This window comes from Stylophora pistillata, chromosome 6, assembly GCF_964205215.1.
Source record: "Stylophora pistillata chromosome 6, jaStyPist1.2, whole genome shotgun sequence".
In the NCBI taxonomy this organism is placed as follows: Eukaryota; Metazoa; Cnidaria; class Anthozoa; order Scleractinia; family Pocilloporidae; genus Stylophora; species Stylophora pistillata.
This window is the reverse complement of record NC_142524.1, coordinates 17,122,694-17,141,683: the sequence shown is the minus strand read 5'-3', so window position 1 is coordinate 17,141,683 and position 18,990 is coordinate 17,122,694. Positions and strand designations below refer to the sequence as shown.

Below are 18,990 nucleotides of genomic sequence, written 5' to 3'. Positions count from 1 at the left end.
TTGGAGTAAGTCTTTGAAATAATGGCACTCCAGGGGTGTCCTTGGCTCGTAAGTACGAAACTCTCTGGGTGTTGCTGTTCCAGTGGCGCTGTCCTGTATGGCAGGTTTGATGAAACGCCATTCTCTAATCTAACAGCTCTGCCCTTATAGTCGATCGTGATTGACCCCAAAACCCAGCGGTAACTTTTGACAGTATGTCGATTACGCCCTACGTGTTCTTTGAATTGTTTGTTTGCGGCCGGGATATTAAAAGATGCTCGTAGATCATACTTGTACTGGTAAGTTAACTGGGAAGGTGGATCTCTTGTATATTTTCCTTTTTGAAGTGCATAGTCTCTTCTTCATGGCAGCTCCGATGTCACTTATTAATACCTTGATATTGTCTGATAATCTCTGGGGTTTTTCTTTCCTGCCGCCTGAATGTCAGCATTGTCGACACGAGCTTCATTGAAGCCAAATTGACTGATCTGCAATTTGACGTCTTCAATTTTGGACATTGCCGTTGACAAGGAAGGCTGAAATAACTGGTTCACTGCAACCACTCTCAAAGCGGACCCCACCCCACACTCGTCAAGATCGGTTTCCTTTCTTAGAAACTTAGGTGATTGTTAAGTAACTCATATCAATGATTTGCAAAAGCACAGAACACGGGATGTTGTAATATCTCAATTAAATACAAAAGGAGCAGACATAAATATGAAGTCTAACAAAGCTAACAGCTAGTGGCCATCATTCTGAAAATGCATGCTGTTTTACCCTTTTGTCTCTAATTATCCACAATGGTTGCTTGTAGAATTGGAATTGCCCTTCTTGTTTCCAACTCGAAATCTCACCCGTTCGCTGCGCTTACCCGTGAGCTATCGAGTTAAACACTTGAAGAGAAATCCATTCAGTGCAACGTCACCCTCACTGTATTAGCCTTTGTCTTCGTCCTCGTCTTCTTCGGTGTCACTGTTACTTTTAGTCTTCATTACTGTCATTATCGCTGTCACTGTCACGGTAATTGTCACTGTCAGTGTCAATATCCATCTCACTGTTACTCAACCTCAATACCACTGTCACTATATATAAAACTGCCTCTATCACTGAAAATTCGTTTTCCTTGCTTCTTTTACAGTCTTCTGACATTCTCGCTGTCTTTGCGGCTTTAACTGTCACCGTCCGTTACTATTACCGTGTTTTTCAATGCCACTGTCACTTTCTCTTTTACTCATAATTTCACTCTGTTCGTCATTAATGTCACTGCCACTCTCTCTTTTTTTCTGTTGCTGTCCGTGTCATTGTCTCTGTCACTGTTACTTTCACTGTTACTTTCATTGTCAATTTCACTGCCACTGTTACTGTCACTATCCCTGCTACCACCGCTCTCCTTATCACTCTCTCTATCAATATGTCAGTCACTGACACTATCTCGGTCTTTGTCGCCGTCACGGTGTCAATTTTACTATCACTGCGCATGTTACTGTCAGCTCCCTGTCGCTGTCAACTTATTATGTCTGTCATAGGCGTTTTCACTCTTTCACTCCTTGTTGCAGTTTATGTCGAGGTCCATTCTCTATCTTTGTCAAAGTCAATGTGTTTGACATTAATAATTGTTTTAGTATAATTTCAGAGCTGAAAAACAGAGAAATTTCTAAAATCATAACATTTTAGTAACATTTATTAACATTCTATTTTAACATTTTATAAACTGCGTGGAGCGGTTTATATAGCGTCATATAAGGAACCGCTCGACCAATCAGATTGCTTGAAACTCTTTGCTCAGCTCTGAAATTATACTAACAATAGATATAATTTAAGAAACAATGATTTCATTATTCCCAGAGTAAGCACGACACGCTATGGTAAGCACTCTCTTAGTTACTTAGATCCAGTAATCTGGTCTAAGTTAGATGGAAAAACAAGAACACTAAGAACGCTACAAGAATTTAAAATTGCTTTACATACATTAGATATACAAAGTTTAATCTCCTCGGGCAATTGCAAGAACTTTATCTTATGTAAATCTTAATATTTTATATTATCAGTATTGTCTTTCTAATCTTATAGGTAATTTTAATTACACAGGGTAGGGTAGTACATATATATATATTTGGTGAACTACACGGGGCAGAATTGCATATTTTATGCGTTTTATATATATTAGATTAGTTTAGTTTAGGTGTCCTTATTTAGTGGGAAACTGCTACTGATTTGACACATTAATGAAGTTTATTATAATTATTATTATTATTATTATTATTTGTCATTGTCATAAGCAGTGTCACAATTTCTGTTTTTAAAACCGTCACTCTCGTTCTTACTGCCTTTGTCGCTAGCCTTATGACTGTCCCCGTTTGTCTCTGCTACTGCCACTCTCCCTTTCTATCTTTCTCTGTCCATGTGTCTATCATTATCACTTTCTCTCTTTCTGTCTCAGTCACTGTATCTTTCTTTGTCTAAGTTACTGTCACCTTTGCTGTCTCCGTCAATCTCTCTAATATTGTCTCTGTTTTTGCTGTGGCCATTCTCCCTGTTGCCCTCCCTGTCATTGTGTCCGTCGATGTCACTGTGCTCGTAACTGTCATTGTCTCTGTCAGTAACACTGCCACTCTCACTGTCAATTTTTGTTGCTTGCACTGTTACTACCACTGCCAATTTCTCTGTCACTATCACTATCATTTACACTGTTGCACTCAATGCCACTGTCACTGTCTCAGTCTCTTTTTCTTGTCACTGTCACATTTACCAACAGAATTGTTTTTGTAGTGTCTGTCTGGGTTGCTATCTCGGTCGCTCTCCCTTTCATTGTCACTGTCAAAGTAATTGAAAGTTCATTTTCATTGTCACTGTCTCTATCTTTTCCCTCTGCTCTCATCACTTTTTTTAATTGTAACTGTCAACATCTACCTCGTTACTCTCACTGTCTCTGACATTTTGAATTTCTTTTTCTGTGTCACTGTATTTGTCACTATCATTGTATCTGTCATTTTGAGTGTCAAAGTCGCTTTCTCTGCCACGGTCAATGTCACTGACATTGCCATTGTCATCGTTACTGTCCGTGTCACTGTTACTATCAGTGTCACTACATGGTTACAGTCTCCATTTTTGTCATTGTCTCTGTCACTGTCAATTTTAGAGTCACTTTCACCGTCTCTTTCAGTATCCATGTCACTGTCTGTGGCTCTGCTTCTGTCGGTGTAAGCCTTTGCCACTGTCATTATCTCTGGCTTCCTTAAGGTCATTGTCACTATCTCTAACACTTTCTCACTCAATATCATTCCATTATATCGGTCACTGCCAGTCTTCCTGTCACTGTCTCTGGCACTATCACAGTATTTGTCGCTGCTACCAGTTTTTTCACTGTCTCTGTCTTTTTCCTGTCGCTGTCGGCGTCTCTGTCACTCCGTGAACGCTCTGATTGTCATTTTCATTTTGTTTTCCATTTTCCTTGTCATTGTCTATTTCTCTATTTTGTCACCGTCAGTATGTCTGTCAGTCACTGTTTTTGCATAGTTAATTGAGGGGGTCCCCTCAATTAACTATGGTTTCTGTCAGTATCGGAGTCTGTTAGTTCATACTGACCATCTCTGTCACCGTGTTTGGCACCGTCACAGTCCTCATCACTCTCTCTTCTGTCATTGTCGCTGTTAATATCATTGTCACCGTCACTGTTTCTTTCGCTGTCTCTGTCACTTTGTTGTTATCTGTTACTGTCCGTTTTGCTGTATCTGTCACTGTGTAACTATGACTGTCGTCGTCACAGTATGACACTTCCATTCACTTCCATTGTCTCTCTCACAGCCACTGTTACTTTCTCTGTCACCTTCAAGGTGACTGACACTTCATTGCCATTCATTTTCATTCTCTATTCAAAGAACAACTACAACAATGACTTCATCCGACGAAACACCCACCGACCTACTACAACTACCGAAACAAGAACGACACCGCAACTCCTATAACTACAGCGACTATACCATACATAAAGGGCATGTCTGAGAACATCTCGCGCATCCTACCACCATTCAATATCCGTGTCGCCTACAAACCCATCATTACATTAGGTCAACTTCTAACAGACGTCGAAGACAAGGACGAACTGAAGAACAGAAGGGCAACGACTTATAAGATCAATTGCTCCGACTGCCACGCCTTCCACATCGGAGAGACTGGCAGAAATTTCAAGAATAACTGAACACCAGCCGGCGACGATGAAAGCCGGTGATGTCAACAATCATATTGCTGAACACCATCGACTTACGAACCATACTATTGACCGGGTCACTGAGTTAAGTGACTGTTACGGTATTTTCTCAACCGCCAGAAAGATACAACTCGTACTAACTCAACTACTTTATTAACTCCATGTCATCATTCTCAAGTGAGAAGAGAATAAAAGCATTTCAACGTACTTAAAAAGTGCACGGGGAAACTCGACTGTTTAGTTCATGAAATGCTTTTCATAAAGAAGATGAAGCCCTCTTTGAACAAACAATCGGATTCCATACGCGCGAAACTATTTATTTAATAGTTTACATTTATGAACTCAACACGCGTAATTATTTATTTAAATTTTTTAAAAAATTTTTTAACTTTTTACGTTTGTCACCTTCGTACGGTATAAATTAACTATTCATTTTTATTCTCTTCTCACTTGAGAATGATGACATGGAGTCATCGAAACGTTGTGTGTTTTTCTCGCTAATATTTATTCTTAAATGTCTAACAAAATCTAATGTCATTCGAATACTTTATTAACTGAAGCAATAATCTTACTACGGAGCGATACCAATACTAATACGATAACTATGTTCTTAACTTAGAGCCCTCTAAAAAACTATAACCTCAGTACACTACTACACATCTCACAGTTCTCTTCAGAGATCCTCATAACGTATCGATGTCCACAAAAATTGTCCCAATGTAGCCTTCCACAAGGCTGACAATTCCAGTAACAACATTCCTCTTGGCTCTTCGCAACAGCACTAACTCACCAAAAAAGGCCTAACTTTAACCGATCGCGATTCCAGAATGTTCTAGGGATCTGTAATACGACTATTTTTAGTAACATTACATTACTATTACATCATAACGAAAATATGCTGACTAAGGGTTCTAGAAAGTTCCATTAAGAGTTCTCAAGAATGGCTGCCTGTAAGGATCGAGAATCGTCCGTCAGCGACCATTTTGGTCAATTGCTCATATTTTGCTTAACTATACCTTTTGGCAAACTTTTTTCAAAAATCAAGTTTAAAAGTTCCGACGAGTGTTAATTTTTCAGAAACTTGCGAAAATTTGAAAACGCGGTTTAAGTGCGGTTTTCCGCCTAGCAAATTGTCCAAAATTCACTGCAAAACCCAAGCTCCGTTGAAGGCTTAAAATGAATTCAGTTAACACCAAATTTCACCTGTTTTAAGAAAAAGTCTTCCCATTCATTTGTGTTATGTTAATTTTTTCCGTACAGAGCTATATTGTGATTTTTTTTTTGTCCCTTAAGCAACACCCTCAAAAAGTGCTGTACATGGAACGAAAAATAGGTAAAATTTAACGCGATAAAAGTATACCTGCTACATAATTTTTTAACTTTTTAACTAGATATTCGTAATAAAATGTCATTATTCAATACCTGAGTAAAATTTGGTGTTTTGAATCGGAACGCTTCCTTTTGAAAATACCACAAATGTTTGTGTCCTGAGCGAGCAAAGATATATGTTGTGTAAACAAACGCTAATCTAATTATTCCCTGCCAGGTAGAAAAAGGTTTTGAAATCAACTTTAATTTTGGAAATTTTAGCTGTTATGCCACAAGATATTAGGTAAAAGGGAAATCATACATTCAGTTGCGTGAGAGCAGAGAGAAAATAAAATCAGTGTCGAAAATGTACATATGGTTGTTAGATCGATCACCATTATGCAAATTACGACCTCAGCTGTAGGAAAACTATATCTCTTGCTCATTTTGTTGAATGACTCTTTTAACCATTTTGGTGAATTGCTCATATTTCGCCCAAAGAAACCTTTCAGTAAACCGTTTTCAAAAATCATGTTTTTAAGTTCCAGCGATTCTTAACTTTTCATAAATTTGCGAAAATCTGAAAACGCGGTTTCAGCTTACCTGAGTTCAGGCTCTGCATGTCGCACAATCAAAAATTAACTGCGAAAACCAAGCTCCGCTCAAGGCTTAAAATGAAATCAATCAACACCAAACTTTACACGTTGTAAGGAAAGCTATTCTTATTCAATTCTGGTTAGTAAATTTTTTCGGGCACATCGATTTTGGGATTACTTAAGCCCTTGAAAGAACATCCTTACAGACCGCGCAAAATGGCTTTGAAAAACGGGTGATATTTCGCGCGAAAAAAATGTAGCTGTTACCTGACATTTTGGATTTTTAACGATATATTCGTCAAACATTGCTATTTCCATTCACTGTGCAATTTTTGATGCTCTGAATCGCATTGCTTCCTTTCGAAAATGTCAGAAGTGTTCGTGACCTGAGCGAGCAAAATGATGCAAAGTGTGTAAACAAATAACTAGGTAATTGAACCATATTGAGTTGTTAAATATCCAAATTAAATTCGGTCTCCGTTGTAGTGACTTATAGCTTGTAAAATGTAAGGAGACAGGTCAGAAATTCTGCAAGATGTTTGATAAGGTTCTCCAAAATATTTTTGGGCTGAGAAATCTGCAAGTGAAGTACACATTACATTAGTACCTTCTCACATTCAAGTAATGCAAAAGATACATTCGAAGGAAGTTACTCAAGACTTGATTCCACACTGATAATCTAAATACTTTTTATCTTTTACAATGAGAACTCACTTTCTGTAAGTATAAATACAAAGAAAGGCGCCTTATGACGTTCAAAGTAATTTAATACAAGAGAACAGGTCTTATTCTCCTGGTAATTATTAATGTCGCGCAACGTAACGTAATTGGAAACGTTTTGGGGGTGCTTGAACATATGCTCGTTAAAACCGCAACTGAAAGGACGACGTCGTTAAATCAGAGAAAGAAATCCCGCATTAAAACATGAGCGGATAGAAATGTAGGTTGAATACTCCCGCATCCGTCAGTTTGCATATTTCGGCCACCAGATGAGTGAACTTCATTACTGACGTGAAGACCAGAAAAGAAAAGTGAGGGTCAATACTGGCATGATTAAAAGAAAAACAAAACAAAACGCAACAAATTCTGATCTGGCCTAGGTGTATTTTTAAAAAATAAGATAACCACTAACTGACGATTAGGAACGATACGCCGTTCACTCGTTTCTTCCTCACTTTCCCATTCTGCTAAACAAAAGAGAAAGTCAGCATCGTGATGACTTTTGGCAAGTACATTTGCTGACAATCTCTTTCAGTAGAGCCAAGTACGGGGTCTTTTTACGAATGGGCTTTGATGGTATATTGAGGTCAAGATCTTCACATATGTGCTGCAACATGGGTAGCCTCAAGATTTTCAAAGAGTCCTTTAGCGCCATTTCACAAAGATCGTACTGATCGTAGATCAGGGGATGATCAAGTTGTATTGACGTGACGGTCTCCTTTGCCTCGCTAAAATTACTCTCTTCCTGAGCTGCTCGGATATCAGCGTCATCAGCATCACTTTGGCGTACTAACGCACTCTGTCTTGAGAAGAAAGTGGTGATCTGGGTAGTTGTGAGGAATTCCGATGACTGGAAAAGTCGTGCACCATCGGTGCCCCGGGCACGCCGCATATCTCGAGCAACTACCTCAGCGTCAAGCTTGTGGCCTGTCGTCTGCTCTATTCGAAATTTAGACAGAAGGTACGACTTTTGTTTTTCGTTGAATCTGTAAGCCTTCTTTATTACTCTGAGAGCCCAGCCTTCTCTCAGAGAAACACGAGAATCTTCCTGTCCCACAGGGGCTTGAAGCGATGGCAGCGTTCCCACACCTTCCTCCAAATATGATTTGTAGCCAACTTTTGCCAACTCCATTAATTAATGTTTTTCTGGTACCCTGGTACATTTTTCAAGTGACAAGTGCTTTTGTAAGGCTGAAATCCTTTGACAAACATGGGTGCAGCCGTCTTGAAGACAGGAAAACACCCCTGTTCCCTGACTACTTTCCATGGAAGCTTCAGAAGATGTCTCTTCAAGCACATTTTCTTCCCCTGACGATTTGTGGTGGGTGTAAGTGGGTAAAGGAACGAAAATCTCCTGCAGAAAATGATTCTTGCAGAATCCCTTGTCCAGGACCTTGAGAAGTAGTAGGAGAAACATAAATATGACAGCCACACAGCTATGATATGATTATCGTGAATTAACACACAACCCTTTAAGGCAGCCCACGATACCATGTAAGAGGGGTTTAAAATACCCCCCCTCCCTTTTTTTTCTTCTATTATGTTTGTTTGAGCAACATTTTGTAAACATTTAACCTCTTATGGAAAGTATCTTGTGATACATACAGATAAAAGTTTTCCTTACATGTAATTAATAGAAACCTGCCGACAGAACAGACTGTTATTAACTATTAGGAAGGCCTGGGTCCATTCAGGAACTATTAACTCACCAGAAGAGGATTTTTCTATTTTGATCACTTTCCCTTGACCGACAGAATATGCGCGCAAAAAGGAAATAGAGCCCATCGAACTAAATTCAAAGTTGTTCAACTTGGTGATTCCTGTAATGGTTTGTGCATCGTCTGGCGTTTCTTCGATGGTATCCAAAGACACCACTCGTACGCCTTCCAAACCGCCGTGGGATAACAGAGCTTCCTTCAGGTCGCTGGCGGTGCAGACATCATGGCCTTCATTTATATAGGCCCTTATGTGGCTTTTACAGCTCGCACCCAATCAATCTGCAACCCCTTTCTCGCCTTGAGGGTCGCTGAAGTCAACACGGACTACCTTCACTCCTGTGTTCGCTGAGATTTCTTGGCACTTCATGAGCATGCGAGAGGAGTGGTAGCAACCGGCGTTATCTTGCCTGAAGTAGGCTTTGTTGATTTCAGGATACTCTTGCTTCAATATAGCCAGAACATGTTGCATAATTGCAGTAAAGGCAGAACTTTCTTGGGTACAGGACTAAATCACATGTATAAACTGTATCACTGTATCACACCCTCTATTCGACTGTACACCACAGATATGTGCCAAGAGATACCCAACTTACCAAACAAGTCTGTCTGTGATTCGCGGTATCTCTGAGTCAAGAACTTCATGGCCCAGTCATTAACAATGCATACTGCTTCGGAATTAAGGACATCGATGACATCCGAACGAGCCTGATCTTGGTGGTTCGACCTCAGCAAATGGCACTTCCATGACTGGATGGCAAGTGCAGAGAGCTAGCGAGAAACAGAGCTTCGTCTTTGTCTTCTTTTATGGTAAAAGATACTTCATCAACCGCAGTAGATATGTCGTTCAGGGTCGAATGCAAGCTTTCACACTGGTCACATAGCTCGTCATGGTTGTGTTCGCATTGCTGCCGCAGGTCAGAATCTTCGGTGTCACTCAATGCAGATACACTGCAATGACTTGCAACTGGGGACGAAGAGCTTACGTGAGCCTGAGTGGAAATATGAAACGCGGCTTAACACAAAGCATGGATTACCTTGTTAGCACAGCATTAACGGCAAAAAATATATGCAATATGTATGCTTCATGGTATCTAAATCAAATAACCTCAATGATCTGAGTAGATGGAATCTATTACAAACGTAATATATACTGAACACAAACAAATAAGGCGCAAAAACCGAGGAATGTTTCCCGGGCAGGGAACGATTTTTTCATGTTATGCATTCATCTATTTATGAAATAAGATCACCCTGCTTAACAAGAGTAATCCAATCCTTGGGTATCTTGAAACATTCGATTGCTTACCCTGAAATCGCCCTTTAGGTAGAATTTGGCCTCCTTGAATGATTTCACGTAGCGCACCTGCCACTCCTTTCCAAGACCAAGCTCCCCAAGTTGAAGAACCAAGCCTTCTAGTTCATCGAACGCACGCGCCCCTTCTGCTGGGAAATAGTCAAGGCCTTGGAGAGACTTTCTGGTTGAGGCCTTGCACTCATTCAGAACACTGCAGCATCGTCCGTCCCCTGAACGCCTTAAATCCAGTCTTGTTGCACTACTGAGTTTACTGACGCACTATCCTTTGCGATATCATGGTGCGAATAACACTGGGCACTTCAAACAGTTGTCCAGAGGAGAGCTTCAGTGTTTTTTGTCCAAATGGCAGATCTTGCACCAAATGGGGGCTTGTTTCTTAGGATAAAAAGTGATCCAGTTGTTTTGGGTCGACTTTTATCCTTGATGAAGGCTGGGGGGTCACTGATGCGCCGCTCCCGTGCTTAAGGCGATGCCGGTTAGCTATAGTAAAACGATATCTATTTAAGCCAGGTATGAATCTCGAGATATCACTATAAACACCACACATCATCGAAAGAATTTGCCGTCTTGTGTCCCACCCCGGAGCTTTGTTATATGCCTCTGCTAGGACCTGAAGGTAGTTCTTAGAGGTCTCGGAGAGTTCTTCCAGCCCGCGTCCTTCATTCATGGCAGGATAAGAGACGACTGCTTTCCAAAGAGAGCCTGCATAGTTGGGTGTTAGGTCGTGGAGCACGGAAGAAAAAATCTCTGCGGTTCGTTTAGTATACCGAAGCTTAGTGCTGTCATGCACTGGCCTTTTCCCAGTCAACCCAAGCTTGAGTGACTGGCTCAATGCTTTTTGACACCAGATACTCGTTCACCTTTTGAAGAGAATTTGGCTTTGAGGTCGTGCCTTCTTCACTCGTTAAGAGACAAGGCTTGCAGTATCGGGACTGAGAAAGGTCTCGTCATCCTTCCACCCGTGGGATGATATTTCCAGAAACATCAAGTCCGTCTCTAAACCATCAGAAGATAACTCACTGCCAGCACTTAATTCCACTCCCGGACGGTCTGTTTCCATCTCATGAGCCTACGAAAAAGTTTACCCTGTACGTATCAAGCCTCTAAAACTTATTTCTTTAAATATCTCCATAAGGAATCCGTTTTGGGCAGTAAAAAATCTCAGCAGCATCACTCGGGTACTGTTGTAGGACATACGGAAAACAAACAAAGGTGTTGCAGGAATTCGACTACCAAAGTGCGGCATAGCACCCCCTCCCTTATGCCTAGATTAAAAATTGTTTTGTCTGAAGGGCTTTCTCACGTATGTTTTCTTCCTCAACTTTTTTTTCAGTTTCCAAGCTCTAATAAAAATAAATCTTTTCCTTTTTAGTGATTGTATGTAAACCATCTACGAGGTCATCAATTTATATTTCAAGCTTACTATTGTCTGTGGTTCAGGTATCTGCACCATTACCCGAGGCTCTCTGGGGGCAGACACGATACTTGCTCCAGCGCCCTCTGTTGGCGTCTTTTTAGCCGTACAATTTTCCCGCTGATGAACTCGTCGCATCGCCTACAAATTGCTCTTAAGAAAAAAGCAAAATTAAACAACTGATATCAATTATTATTTCGAGGTATAAATTAATCAATCAGTCATCATTCCATGGATTATCATGGATTCCATGGGTTAAACTCGACGAGAAAAAAGCCTTGACAAGATAAATTGCAAAGCTTCCTCACTGATATAAAATTTGCTAGACTGAGATGTTTTTTGTTTGTTTGTTTATGATGTTACAAATAAATGTGAGAAAAAGAAATTTCATGAGATCATTCATCAACAGAAGCATTTTAACTTACGCGACCCAACTGGAACTAAGGTGTTGGTGTTGCAAAAAATATGCATCGATTTTCGGCTGTCCACACGGTTGCTTCCTTTGGCACTTGAGGACTTATGTGCCGCTGGATCCTTGGGAATTGCACAAAGGGTTTGTTAGACCTCCAACGGATGCCACAGTCTGCTCTATGGCGTGGGCAAATATTCAGGCGTAGTCAAATAGTCTTTGCTCGATTGAGAAAACACCTGTAAAAAATATAACACGACTTAAATCTGTTGCAGGACCCATTCATAATCACAATAAAGATAACTAGAAACATACAAAAATCTGTGGAGAAATAATTACCGGCTCTGGCCAATAGCAACTTCATTTCAGTTCTAGAATCATCTGCACTCAGTCCAAGAGTCGATAGATGTCCAGTTACATCTTTCGTGCAATCCTCGAGTGTAACGCATTCCAGCTGATCAGGATAATCAGGAGATTTCCCGCAAGGGGTCGCCCTGCCAACAAGTGTTACATAGCTACAGAGAGCCATGAGATTACATGTAATAACAACTTCTGAGGAGAGCACGTATGAAAGCTCAAGACTTGTCCGTGATATAACTTCCTTTAGGTCTGTTACGAAATGTAGGCTATTTGCGCAAGAGCTTCGTGGGCGGTAATGACATGATCACCAGCGGAAATTGTTATAAAGATTACACCGTCTTGGCGAAGATGGTGCGAGTTGTTGGAAGCTCAATGAAAGTAAATCTGAGATTGAAGTGTAAAATTGTTATCGTGGGCGGTAATGACATAATCACCAGCGGAAATTGTTATAAAGATTACACCGTCTTGGCGAAGATGGTGCGAGTTGTTGGAAGCTCAATGAAAGTAAATCTGAGATTGAAGTGTAAAATTGTTATCGCGTGGTTATCAGACCTTGAGTGAAGTTTTTGTTTTTTTCAGCCCTTGGTATATTTATGACAGCCCATTTAGGGTCTCTGTGGTGCGTGTTTGCTGGGACCGGACGTCGGTTATGATAAATAGAAATAATTCGCATTGAAATGCTTGTACAGAATGCTGTTCTCCCTCTGCATTCTCAGGAATTATTGATCAATATATACATATTATCTCTATATATATGAAAAACAATCATTGAATTGTTTAAGAGTCATTCAACAAACTGAGCAAGAGATATCATAGTTTTCCTACAGCTGAGGTCGTACATTTTCGACACTGATTCTATTTTCTCTCTGCTCTCACGCAACTCTGAATGTATGATTTCCCTTTTACCTCATATCTTGTGGCATACCAGCCAAAATTTCCAAAATTAAAGTTGATTTCAAAACCTTTTTCTACCTAGCAGGGAATAATTATATACAACATATATCTTCTTCTCGCTCAGGACACAAATATTCGTGGTATTTTCAAAAGGAAGCGTTCCGATTCAAAGCACCAAATTTTACTCAGGTATTGAATAATGACATTTTATTACGAACATCTAGTTAAAAAGTTAAAACATTATGTGGCAGGTATACTTTTATCGCGTTAAATTTTGCCTATTTTTCGCCCCATGTACAGCACTTTTGAGGGTGTTGCTTAAGGGACAAAAAAAAAAATCACAATATAGCTGTGTACGGAAACAATTAACATAACACAAATGAATGGGAAGACTTTTTCTTGACACATGTGAAGTTTGGTGTTAACTGAATTCATTTTAAGCCTTCAACGGAGCTTGGGTTTTGCAGTGAATTTTGGACAATTTGCTAGGCGGAAAACCGCACTTAAACTGCGTTTTCAAATTTTCACAAATTCGGAACGTTTAAACTTGATTTTTGAAAACAGTTTACCAAAGGATTCGTTGGGAAAAATATGAGCAATTCACCAAAATGGTCGCTGACGGACGATTCTCGATCCTAACAGGCAGCCATTCTTGATGAGTCAGCATGGCTAAGCGTTCTAGAAACTTCCTCAATTCTATTTTTAGCGATTATGTAACACAACGCTCTCCATAACATAACTCTGATGATGACTTCCGCACAGGTTGTCGAAACATCAGTCACCACCAACGACAACAGTCCTTCTCGGGACTACACTCACCCGGACGATCGCACGACACTTTCTCAAGTTACCCTCAGGTTCAAACCATTTACTGCATTAACCAAAATTACTTTGCAAATGCTCTGCCATTATCAATCCTCGCATGTGGTTTCTAAACGTAAGCAATAGCATAGTTACGTCTAAATGGCTTATTTACAAAACCCAAAGTAGTATTTAGAAAAACAAGCTTTTCCTACATTTCTACATTCAAAACGAGGATTGAAATATCCATTTCTCATTGATTTAGTTTTCCGTACAAAGTGTAAATACTTTAGAAAGGAGAATCACTCTTCAAAATGTTTCTTCTTAAGTTCCCCTTCACAGGACTGACAATATTCAGGGTAACTTCACTGGCAATGTCAATCTGACATATTTGATAGATGGTGAACCAGACTTTTCATACGACTGCCAACATGGTCTTAAGCTTATGTGCAAGAATGTGACAGACGTATCCAGTATTAAGAGTTATGTCTTAAATGGCACTCGAACAGTGTAAGTCGTTTTAATGAAATGATTTTCGATGTTTTCTACTCGCGTACAGACTTGAAGTTGAAGTTGAAGTTCATTTATTTGTTTAAGCAGGTTGATTAATTGGCAGCTGTAATAGCTGATGTGGACCTGCTGTCCTAACCCACCCATCCCACCCCAGGGGAGGACATCCATCACACAGTAATCTAACGGGAAATAAACGTCTCCTGCCCCAACCCTTTAGGAGACGGGACCTCCATTTATTCGTCCCTATCCGAGAAGACTAGAATATCTAACCATTTCTCGATGTTATAGAAAGATAGCAAATTTTTCTCAGTTATTTTAAGACCTTGAGTGTTGGTCCGAACTTTCCTCTTGAATGCAATAAGATTTAATACCTTGACACGCTGTAATTTTCATCCTTTGAATGATTTCGAACATGCTTCCAATCAATGAAATGTGTTATTCAACTCGATATGAGCCTAGTCCTTCGGATTTCGTGGTTTAATGGTCTTTATAACCCACCCATTAATTTTGGCGCGATTTTATTGGTTACTTTACGTCACGTGGTGCAAAATCACAGGACAGTTATCACGCAATAACCCCCGTCCGCGTGGATATTTGTCCTCTGATTTTTTCCGTGAAAAAGAAATATAGTCAACACAAGAGTTTCAACTTTTCCTTTCTCCGATTTACATGGAAAGAAACCAAACTGGTTTTTTTTTTTTTGCTTGCTTGCGTCAATCACGCGCATTTTCCATCAGATCACCACTGGCTTTTTTACTGTGTTTACGCGCAGTTTAATTACGATGTGAAAATTAATGGGAGGGTTATAAAATAAATAAACCCCGTTCTGGCTTGCTGGTATGTCAGCTGATAATGTCCTTGGCTGAGAGATTGTCCTCAAAATTTCGTATTTGCCCTCGAAGCTTCGCTTTTCGGCCAAATATTCATTTTTCGGACAATCTCTCAGCCGCGGACATTATCAGCCGACAAACCAGCCGCCCGAAGGGGTTTATTTACTAAATAACTAAGGTACAAACACCGCGTAGATGTGCTCAGCCACATATTCGGTTCATCCGGGGCTAACAACCCACATAGTGGACCATAGTGTTCTGGTGGAATGTCAAGACACAAAGTGTGCTCAGTGTAAGTTCAGCTCGCGTTCTTCGTAAATTGAATAAAACAAAAATGTATAAATATGTGAAATGAAAAAAAGGAAGAGGTGAAAACAGAACATATTTTATCTAACTATAGTCTACATAAAATTATGACAGTCTTAATTTCATGCTCTTGTTCCTCGCTCTTTTCGTCACCTCCCATTTTAATCCTTGCATCCGGAGACATGAAATAGAGTTTCACTTAGAGCTATACAGCGTACTATCAAAGCGAGGGAATGTGTGATAGTGAATGAATTTAAAGCTATTATTTGTCCAGTCTAAAGATTGTATTTTTATGGTTCAATTTCACCCTTGGTTCAAACTATATTTTCCTTTGCTTATCACTTTACCCAAACACAAAGGATGATATATTTAAATTAAAAATTAAGAAATTGAGCCACTGGAAGCGCTCGTGGAAGCGGCGCCGACTCGATGCGTAGGCGAGAAAACTATTATGACAATTAAACATATCGAGTGTCGGCTGGAATAAACTTTTCAAAAGTGTAGTTGTATCAATCAATTTCACCTTTCCGCAGAGTTTTGATTTCAAATTATATTACAAGACTTCCTGACAGATTCTTCGACGATCTTCCATCACTTTCTAGATTGTTAGCAATGACGTTTCTCTTAGGGGAGAAATTTCAGGATAGATGTTTGGGAAATTCATGTCTCTCACTTTTAGAAAATGATGATGTTGACTCAATAAAACTGTCACCTAACTAAGTAAATGTGAATATCTTGTCAACATTCGAAGAGATTTGTCTTCAAATTTCATCGCGTTAATACGAGATGGTATATTTCAAACTTAAGTAATCTACGAACTCGGTAAGTGACATTTTAATTTATTAAACAAATCATCTCGCTCTCGACTGATTAATGACGCATTTTATGATGCATACGCTATTTGGAGTGTTGACTTCATATCATATCCCCAGAAAACTCCTAAATTTTTCTACAGGCTTTTGCAGAATAACATGCAGAATAACGTCAGTAGCAGCACATGCCTTTCCCCGATTCGGGAGGCTCCGGTAACTGTACGCGGCGTTTTTTTGTCTTATTGCGATTTTGTTTTATCTTGAACTTTCTTTGAGAAAGAAAGTAACTGCTGCAGTTGAGAAAATCGTTTTACAACGATTTACGAGGCAACTGTTTTACAATAACATTACCTCTCTATCGGAGGGAGTGTTCTGTAACCTTACGAATTTAGAAAACAAGTGAGTAAGTACTTCGTAAGGCTTATGACTGCGTAATGGTCCTTTGTTAGACTTAAACATCAAGGCAACCAAACTCAGCCTGGCGAAGACGGAAACATAAGCATGAGAACTTACACACTCTAGAAGAGATGCGAATGCGATTGAAAGGGCGAAGTAAAAGGTATTTTCCTAAATTTAGAGCGAACGGTAGCTCACACAGAACATCTATCAGACCACCGCGACATGAGTTCCCTCATATGGGAATGTTTCTTAGCGAGGGTGTAAGCGATTGCGTTCGTTGCCTCCATTAATGGAAAGAAACATATTTATTTGTGATCTTGCCACCTAAAAAAAAGTTAAAGAGTAGCCTTTGCACTCAGATGATCCGCCATATTGTATAAAAAGATTATTCTTCTTTGTTTTTTGCGTGCATTATTTTTGTAGACTTTTATCTTTCATTCATACCTCAAAACGAGTTATCGACTGAATTATTTTCTGAGGACTTCCATTGAAAATCTTCTTCAATACAATATGGTTACCAATTATTACTCCTCTCATGGTATTCAGTTGAGCTCTCATACTCGTTCCTTAACCGCAGTTCAAATATATGACTTTCATTCACGAACGTTCACTCATCACTTCACGGGTTTATTACGAACCAACATAATGACTTGCTCCCTGTTGGCTTGTTGGTAGAGCACTGCACCGGAATTGCAGAGATCATGGGTTCGAATCCTGTACAGGCCTCAATTTTTTTCAGGCCTCCTACCGCTTTAAAAGTAGTGTTCATTACTGCGAAGATCGCAGTAACGAACGGTTCGGTTTAAAGTTATAAGGCAATTTGAAGTCCTTTTAAATCATTAAAATGCGCTCTCATCCATTACATATATCATGACATCGTGACTAGGTTTCCTTTTCCTTGTGTATTAGTAACTATGTCAATAATAAAAGGACCTCCTCGTTTACCTTCCTCGCCTCACACCAGTTGTAAGAATGAAACTACACGTAGTAAATAAACAAGATACTCTCCACTACCCATCCTATTCCCTTGTTTACGGAAACTATCGTAAAGTTCGTGCATAGAAAGGTAGCATAAAGTTCCCTTTTTCATGTTTGTTGGGTTGTCCCTTACAACAAACTCACTGAAGTGACATTTCATTGTGACACAAGAATGCTGTGAGTACCATGCATAGCGCCCTTGATTGAGTGTTGTATCAAACCAAAGAGATCACAATCAGGCGAAAGATGTCTCAAGTTGCCCTAAATAACTCAAAGTAAAACAAGCAAACTCCTAAGAGCGGGGCAAACCGCGATCAGATCGGCCGCAGGTTTTCGGGAATCATCGCAACGAGGTAAAGGAAAACCAAGATAATCCCGGACTACGTTCAACTCTCAATTGGTCTAATTTAAATAATAATAATCGAAAAAACGTTCGCTTAAGTCAGACTCTATGGGGGTGTGAGGGGGGGGGGGCCGTTTCGTGGGAACGATAATGGGACGCTTTTTTTCCATTTGAGTTCATACAATAAACATTTCAGTATCATCCTTACAATTTGCTGACTCTCAGATCATTGTAAGGGAACAGAGTAAACTCTATGGCAGACGATACCTTTGCGAGATTCAGCAAGCTGAAGTTCCTGTACGTAACTCATACGTTTTTCCGCTGGCTTGTGTGCAGGGTAAACAATACAGAAAAACTTCTGGTTTAAAATTGGTTTTCACTTTCACCCCAGATCCAGACAAGTCTGTGATACCTTGCTCGCCTATTAAAATCACCTCTGTAAACGTGACCATTTGCAATCCGTTAATTCGTAGTTTCACTTATATATTCCATACATCTTCCGGGAAGCAAACTGAATCACTTGGTTCATTACTAAAACTTTTTCGAAGGCATCAGCCTACATCGATACCTGCTGCCTCACCGATGTGATTTTCCATTAAAGAAACCCTCCATCGTTGCCATTTTTTCAAAAGGAATAGCGTAAATATAAAAATCCACAGTGGTCATTTTCTTGCTGTCTCGCCCTGCTTCTCCCTCTCAATGATCTTCAGGGTGGACGAAAGAAAATTTGCGTTGTTTTGTAACTTATACTAACAGCGTCAAATGGCCTAAACAAGTGCTTGAATTCTTAGACCATGATCTAAAATGCAGGACATAATTCATCTGCAATACGTACCTCTTCAGATTTAATGAAAATTTCAGTTTGACTCATCGATTTTCGCATTCTCCTCTTAAAGTGACTATACGGCCAAGAGGGTTTTTATAGTTTTGGTATGTATTTAACATGTAAAAAAGTATTCTTAAATAAAAATTGGATTCTGACGAGTCTTCGCCCTGAAATCGAGCTTTAAACTTCCAGCTTTGGCCACGCCCATTGAAGGTGACCGTGAATCGGGGTAAAAAAAGAGATTGGGTTCAGAATGGGTTGT

The 18,990-nt window shown here is 39.8% G+C and overlaps 1 protein-coding gene and 1 pseudogene across 1 annotated transcript; both read right to left on the bottom strand.

Annotated features, from left to right (window-relative positions):
- Positions 1-7,294: 7,294 nt before the first annotated feature.
- Positions 7,295-7,980, bottom strand: LOC148728568 (uncharacterized). The gene has a single exon (XM_088724985.1). The coding sequence runs from the start codon at positions 7,940-7,942 to the stop codon at positions 7,295-7,297; it is 648 nt and encodes a 215-aa protein (XP_088581111.1). The 5' UTR covers positions 7,943-7,980.
- A 3,192-nt stretch (positions 7,981-11,172) lies between these two features.
- Positions 11,173-12,317, bottom strand: LOC148728567 (uncharacterized; annotated as a pseudogene).
- Positions 12,318-18,990: the final 6,673 nt, after the last annotated feature.